Source organism: Schistocerca nitens, chromosome 6 (assembly GCF_023898315.1).
Source record: "Schistocerca nitens isolate TAMUIC-IGC-003100 chromosome 6, iqSchNite1.1, whole genome shotgun sequence".
NCBI lineage: Eukaryota > Metazoa > Arthropoda > Insecta > Orthoptera > Acrididae > Schistocerca > Schistocerca nitens.
In genome coordinates, this window is record NC_064619.1 from 329,095,784 (window position 1) to 329,103,874 (window position 8,091).

Consider the following 8,091-nt stretch of genomic DNA (forward strand, 5'->3'; position numbering starts at 1 on the left):
GTCATGACAAAACGCCTCAAGTGAACTATAATGGTAGAGCTTCCACTACGAAGTACGTAGATCCAAAAAACACAACAGTCAACTGACTTTCTATCATAAAGTTTTAAACTAAATAACACAATAAATTAATAACAAGGCTGGACAAGTTTTAAGACATAGAAGAGAAGAAACAAGAGTGGTTTAGGAGGTTAAAATAGGTTGAGCCTGGCAGGGTGAAAATATATATTGGATTAGAAGATGTCGTCTCTTTGAAGGGAAATTATTGCTCTCTCTTAACCCCCCTCCTCTCTCGCTCCCCCTCCTCTCTCGCTCCCCCTCCTCTCTCGCTCCCCCTCCTCTCTCGCTCCCCCTCCTCTCTCGCTCCCCCTCCTCTCTCGCTCCCCCTCCTCTCTCGCTCCCCCTCCTCTCTCGCTCCCCCTCCTCTCTCGCTCCCCCTCCTCTCTTACCCCCCTACCACTCTCGCCCCCTCCTCCTCTCTCACCCGACAACAACCATCTGCACGAACAGTTCGATGACATTTGCAGCAGCATCGACTATCAGCTCGGAAACCATGGCTGCGGTTACCCTTGACGCTGCATCACAGAAAGGAGCGCTTGCGATGGTGTACTCAACAACGAACCGGGGTGCACGAATGGCAAAACGTCATTTTTTCGGATGAATCCAGGTTCTGTGTACAGCATCATGATGGTCGCTTACTGAGACCCAGTAGTAGGTCTCAGAACACCTGGGGTCTATAAGATACCTTGAGAGTGTGGCCAATCTTATGTCACACAAACAGTGCGCACTGTGGAAAAATGCAGGAAGCACCGTGAGAGGTTTTGTCGCCTACGCAACCTCGCCTCACCTCACCTCACCTCCCCTACCACTCTCTTGCACCTCCCCCTTCCACTCTCTTGCACCTCCCCCTACCACTCTCTCGCACCTCCCCCTACCACTCTCTCGCACCCCCCCTACCACTCTCTCGCACCCCCCCTACCACTCTCTCGCACCCCCCCTACCACTCTCTCGCACCCCCCCTACCACTCTCTCGCACCCCCTACCACTCTCTCGCACCCCCCCTACCACTCTCTCGCACCCCCCCTACCACTCTCTCGCACCCCCCCTACCACTCTCTCGCACCCCCCCTACCACTCTCTCGCACCCCCCCTACCACTCTCTCGCACCCCCCCTACCACTCTCTCGCACCCCCCCTACCACTCTCTCGCACCCCCCCTACCACTCTCTCGCACCCCGCCCTACCACTCTCTCGCACCCCGCCCTACCACTCTCTCGCCCCCCCCCTACCACTCTCTCGCCCCCCCCCTACCACTCTCTCGCCCCCCCCCCCCTACCACTCTCTCGCACCCCCCCTACCACTCTCTCGCACCCCCCCCTACCACTCTCTCGCAACCCCCCCTACCACTCTCTCGCAACCCCCCCTACCACTCTCTCGCAACCCCCCCTACCACTCTCTCGCAACCCCCCCTACCACTCTCTCGCAACCCCCCCTACCACTCTCTCGCAACCCCCCCTACCACTCTCTCGCAACCCCCCCTACCACTCTCTCGCAACCCCCCCCTACCACACTCTCGCAACCCCCCCTACCACTCTCTCGCAACCCCCCCTACCACTCTCTCGGGGGAAATTATTGCTAAGTACGATGATCCAGTTGAGCCAGGCAATCTACCGCGCACTCGGGTCCTTTAAATCATGCTTTTCATTATTTCTAACAACTTGGGTACTGGATATCCTCAAGGTGGACAGTTCATTTGTCACCATCTGTTTTTCAGTTTGATGTTGGTCATTCAAGTAATAAATGACATGCTTTCATATATGGCCCTGCCTTTGATGATGTAGTTTGTGTTTGTTAGCCATACTTGTGTGAAAACAAATCTTTGGTTGACCTTGTTTAAACTGAGGACTGTAGTTAACCTGCTTGTTTATTTCAGGCTGTAAATGGATATTTTATTATTAGTTACTTAATTTTAGATTTGTGTGTGTGTAATGACTACTATCTCTGCCAACAGAGAGTGATGACAGCACCGATGAAGGGACAGAAACAGCACAGCCACCAGTGGACAGTGTTTCTGCAGCAATAATGGCAAAGGTTCTGGAAGAACGGCAGCGGGAGCGTCAACAGATAAGACATTGTGAAAGTTGTCAGTGCCATTCACAAAGTGGACGGATTGTGGAAAATTATATGAAAGGCAGTGATGCTACTATTCAGGTTGATTTTCCATGCTTGTGGTGTGGGCAGTGTGCGGACTTGGGAAAAACTGTCATTGATGCCACCAACAGGGCTAGCCAGGGCCTTGTAAGGTATGTTGATGTAATTGCTACAAGAACTGGTGAAACTGTTAGTCGCAGTAGCCAAGTGAGGCAGAATGAAATTGACAGTAGCTATGCTTCTAATAATAGCTCGGGAACTAATCCTACTAGGTTGGGTATCAAAATTGACAGTTCCAGACTGAGTACATCAACACGCAAGACTATTAGTAGTGATGTTACTTGTGTTCCACTTAGTGGAAGTTACAAGAAAAGTAAATCAACTGAAAGGTTTTACCCTCAAATCCCAAAAGCTGTGATTACTGTTGGCAGTTCAGTCCCTGCAGTGAATGGTTTCACAAGTGAGAAAAAAGAAGAAAGTCATAAATCATATAGTGAATTGGACGAAATGTTGAGAAATGGTTTTGGTAATAAACAGACATCTTCTGTCAACAACAGAATAAACAACAGTTCTCCTGAACTAAAATCAGTAGATTTTTCGGATATAGATGCTAGTGAAAATTCAAAACAGACTTGTTATCATAATTATGTAAAACACAGTGTAAATAATATTAAAGGTGTTCAGAATTGTACTATAGATCTTGAAGTAGTTAGTGATGGCAAGAGTGATAAATCCGCTACAGTTAGGACTAAAAGTAATGGAGATCTTGTAAATAGAGCGCAAGTTTGTCAGGTAAGAAACACCTCTGAGAATTCTGGAACAAAAGTGAATAGTTGGGATGGGAAAAGTTACATAAATAATGATGAACGTAGCAGCAGTTGTTCAGAGGGAACAAGAGATTTAAATGAATGTGAGAAATTAATACCATATTCCACCTCTGAAAAGTGTGTTAGCCAAGTGCCATTCCCTGGAATGGTGAAGCCTACAGAAACCAGCATAAGTAAGCTCACTTTTCTAAATTCTTCTAAGCCTAAAGACAGACATTTAGATAATTCTGTGCTTCCAGGACCTCGTTTGTGTTCAATGCGTATGCAGCTAGGTTCAAGTAATATCTTATTAGATAATGCTACAGCATATGAACCTGTATTGTATACAGGCAGATCGTCTCACCAGGAAACCAGTAAATTGTGGAATAGCAATTGCAGCAGGCCTGGAACGGCAGTGCTTGTGCATTCTCCAAGATCTCACTCAGTATCAAGCACAGAAGAGATAATACATAGAAATGAGGGAACCACCAATAAATCATCTCAGTGGTTACAAGATAATCCACCAGAAACAGAGATATAGTATATATTACAATGAAGTAAAAAATATTAAATGTAAAACATTTTAAGAATTTTGAATTATATATGTCAAGTTCCTTGTATTTTTGAAACTTGAATTGTGTGTTTGTTAATATGAGATATACAGTTTTATTCATTCAGTGTTAGTTGATGAAATCCTGTATTGCCGCTGATTTGTAATTAAAACTTTAGCTCTCGTACTGTATTTATTCGTAATGGAGCAAGACAGCGCAGTGTACAAAGCCAGTTGGTTGCTGGTGTATCTTATAGTTGCCAAATACAAATTTTAGAATTGTACTACATGTCTTTTTGTCACTTGAAAATTTTAGTTGTTTCTTTTTGCATTTCTGTATCTTTAAATGTATCACATATCACCTTAGACATACTTAAGGCCAGCATTGTGTTGTAACACGCAGCCCAAAGTGAAGTGAACTCTGATAATGTAGTTGTAACATAGTTATAACTTATGGTTTGTAGATTTTAAGCTGGAGTTCCTTTCGGGGGGGGGGGGGGGGGGGGGGAGCAATTAGTGGAAAGGAAATTGTAATTGGTTCCTCCAATTGTGCTACATTCTGGAATGGGGCAGTACTGAAAAAAAAAGGTACCTTTTTTGGTAAGTGGTGATCATTGAACAGGACAGAGTTGTATGTAGAGCAGGAAAACAGATATTAAAGACTTTGCCACATGAAGAAAGCGTCTTTATATCCACCCTGAATTTTGATATTTTCTGCGTACATGTCTATTGCATCCTCTACCAACAAAACATTTTAGTAGACATAATATATTTGGATGTGTAATTCCTCAAATACCAGCTCATTCCTTTCCCCAATTCACCCTTCTCTTTCTCCTAAATCTCATTTTGTATATGGTTACTGGGCATAATAGAGAAACAGTGACTTTGATTTTTGCATTAGTGTTTTGTATTTGAAAATATTTCTATTTTAATTCTATTATAATGTGTTGCATGCGTCACAGTGTAAGATATAAATAACCATTTTTGGCATTTGGCTACATAATAACCATAATGTCATCTATACTGTGTGCTGTTGACTACATATAGCATTATAATTTAAAGTCTGGTGCTAATAACAGAGAGTCTTCCATTCATTGGGAGTAACTGATATGGTTGTATTCTTTGTTTTCTGCAGTTGAGAGGCGATTCAATTGTGATTAAGGCCAGACACACTTATACATTATAAATTTCACTTTGTTTTCAAAACCATATCAAGTAATTATTGTAAACTACATTTCAATATCTAATTTATCTCATTTCTGTATGCACATTCATGTGCTTCACACATCTGGACTACATGTAATGGAACGTTAGTCTTTAAGTCTTTAAAAGAAGTTATAATCTGGACTTGTGAAGTAAACCATGTTTTATGTCTTCTGGTATTGTTAATAACCTCTCATAAAATGTGTCCAACGCTGTACACTCTTCACTGATCAATTTTTTTCCAGTTCACTGTTAAGGTAATTGCACTGTTAACCTAAAAATCTACATCCATACTGCAACATGGATGGATAAAAAAACCTAGTCATGAAGTGGCAGCAGGAGAATGCACATTGAAATTTGCAAGCTTTTGTAGCCAGTGGCTCCTTCTTATGGCAGAAGGAATGAAGTGGAAGGAAGAGGGATGAAGAAAAAGGGCTGGTGAGGATTAGGAAATGGGGATAGTTTGAAAAAGTTGCCCAGAACCAAAGTCAGGGAAGACTTACCAGATGGGATGAGAAGGAAAGACTAATTGTTGGGACTGCACCAGATGATATTTGAAAACCTGAGAGCTTAGAGGTGGAAGATAGAGTTAATAAGAGTTGAAAGCTAAGTGCATTGTATGTGGCGCAGGTAGGTGTGGGTAAAAGTAAATAAATCAGAAAATGAAAGGTATAGAAAACTGAAAGGGAGTGAAGAAAGGAATGGTTACAAAGAGAAATGCTGAGACGAAGAAATTATGGTGAGAACCAAGGACATGTTGTAATGTCAGTTCCCACCTATGGAGTTCTGAGAAGCAAATATGTGGGAAAAGAATCCAGATGGCACGTATGGTGAAACAGGCACTGAAATCATGACTGTGATGTTGTAGAACATGCTCTGAAACAGGATCCAGTGTTGCCAGTGTGTGAGTATGTCCATTAATCCTGACTGATGACTTGGTTGTAGTCATACCAGTGTAAAAGGCTAAACAGTGTTTGCATAATGTCTGTCTTGCTAATTGCCCTATCTTCCACCAGTAAGCTCTCAGGTTTTCAAGTCTAGTCCAATGCAGTCCCCAACAACCAGTCCCCTTTCTCTTCCTGTCCAGTAAGTCTCCCGTAATCCAGGATTTTGTGCAACTTCTGCACACTCACTCAATTTCCTAAACCGTGCCAATCCTTTCCTGCACCCCTCTTCCTGCCCATTTAAGCCTTCTGCCAGAAGGAGCCAGTGTCTCCTAAAGCTTGCAAATTTCCATAACCTTTATAATGTGTGTGTTCTCTTGTTGCTGCTTGGTGAGTAAATCTTTTGTCTATCCAGTTGCATTACATTTTCAAAAATTATTTTCGTTGATCTACATTCATACTGCAACATATTAACGTTGCTTTAAGGAACATTACAAAGCAAATTATTCTCATAGTTGACAGTGGTACAGAGACAAATGATTGTGGAGTATTGACTTAACACAATTTTCCATGAAACAAGTAGGTATCAGTTATAAAGAGGAACAAAAGTGTAATGTTGATTAACACTGTTGGTGATGACACAATAGAAAATGTTTAAATTGGTTAAAGATATTTTTAAGAAAATACTTCCCCGGGGGTCTTGAACATAAAAATAAAAGGAAAAAGTGCAGAAAGTTAGCAGGTGAGATACTGGAAATAATTTGCATCATAAAGTTGAGAAGAGTGTTAACAGAAAAGATACATTGCCTTTCTTGTTTGGAGAGAATAAAAATATTTCTGATGTACAAGACTTCAGATAGTAACAACATGGGAGAGAGTGAAAAAAATTGTGTAATGGGTTTTGTGTCAATACAGCAGTCATTGTCATGGCACGTGGTATAACAGACATTAGTGAAAGTAGCATGTAATTTTAATATAGTGTCAGCCACATGTAAACTTATTTTTCTGCTGTTGGTTTGACTGAAACTGGTTGTGTTATGCACTTTTTAAACAGGAATAAGGGAGCATATTTAATGTGTTGTTAGCAGACTCGATTAAAAGTAATAGTAAACGATGTATTTGTAACATTGCTTGTAAAAGATCCACCTTTCGTAATTTGTTTGCAACACTTACACCTATTAGGTCTGTCCTGTTTCTACCAGTGAGAGTATGATAACACTTTACCATGAGACCATGTGCAGCAAGACCATTAATGCTTTTGTTGGATCTCTATCTGCAAAACCAAACCTAATTTTGTAAATATATTAAATAAAGAAATAGGCTGAAATTTACAGACGTATTGTTGGAGCTGAGAATGATTAGTGTACAGTCACTACTACCTAATGTGTTCCCAGGATCTGAGCAATGTAGGTGCCATTTGTCAAATCATTGGAAAGCAAGGATCAGTGCTAAGACATGTATGTGAATTCTTAGAATTTCAGTTTTTTCTCCCAACAGTCTTGTGACTGATTTGTTGCAGCCCACTGTGAATTAGTCTCCTGCGCCAACCCCTTCATTTCAGAGTAGCACTTGCACCCTATGCTCTCAAGCATATAGTGGGTAAATTCCAATATCTAAGTTTCCCTACAGTTTTTACCCTCTAAATCTCCCCTGAAAAACCATGGAAGTTATTCCTTGATGTCTTAATACTGTCTCCTCTTCTTGTCAATGTTTTACCATGTTCCCTACCTTGCCAGTTCTCTGGAGAATTCCTTATTTCTTATTTTATCACTCCATCTAATTTTCAACATCCTTGTATAGCAACATGTATCACATGTTTCAATCTCTTCTGTTCCAGTTTCCCCTTAGTCGAAGATACACTTCGTAAAATTCTGTGCTTCATACATTTTCAGAAATTTCTTCCTCAGATTGAGACTGATGTTTGATATTGTTAGACTTCTTACAGCCAGAAATGCCTAGTTTGCCTGGGTTAGCCTATTCTTTCTGTCCTTTCTTTGTACATCATTTGTTACTTTTGCTTCCAAGGTGGTAGAATTCCTTCACTTCATTTCTCTGTTTTTCTCAATTTGTATGTCAAGTTTATCACCGATCACATTTTTGCTACCCCTCATTACTTTGATCTTTCTTCGGCATATTCTCAATTTATAGTGCGTGCTCATTAAGCTGTTCATTACATTCAGCAGACCCTGCACTTCCAATGACCGTTTTATTTACTTCCATCATTGCTTCTTCAGTGTGTAGATTGAACAGTAGGGGCAAAAGATTATATCTGTGCCTATTTAACTGGTGCACTTCATTCGTGGTCTGTCATTTTTATCTTTCACCTCGTGGTTCATGGATGTATTGTATATTGCCCGCCTTTTTCTATAGCTTACATCTATTTTACTGAGAATTGACAGTCTTTCACCATTTTTCCAGGTTGACAAATTCTGTGTTTGTGTTATGATTTATCTTAAGTCTTGCACTTATTATCAAGCACAGTGTCAGAACTGCCTCTTGGTG

The 8,091-nt window shown here is 41.3% G+C and overlaps 1 protein-coding gene across 2 annotated transcripts in view; it reads left to right on the top strand.

Moving 5' to 3' along the window:
• LOC126262832 (uncharacterized) overlaps positions 1-3,992 on the top strand; it is a 115,624-nt gene extending 111,632 nt beyond the window's left edge. For both annotated transcript variants that reach the window (XM_049959685.1, XM_049959684.1), the window contains one exon: positions 2,007-3,992. In XM_049959685.1, the coding sequence (XP_049815642.1) occupies positions 2,007-3,493 (1,487 nt within the window). In that variant the 3' untranslated portion in view covers positions 3,494-3,992. The remainder of the gene's footprint in view (positions 1-2,006) is intronic.
• The last annotated feature ends 4,099 nt before the right edge of the window (positions 3,993-8,091 follow it).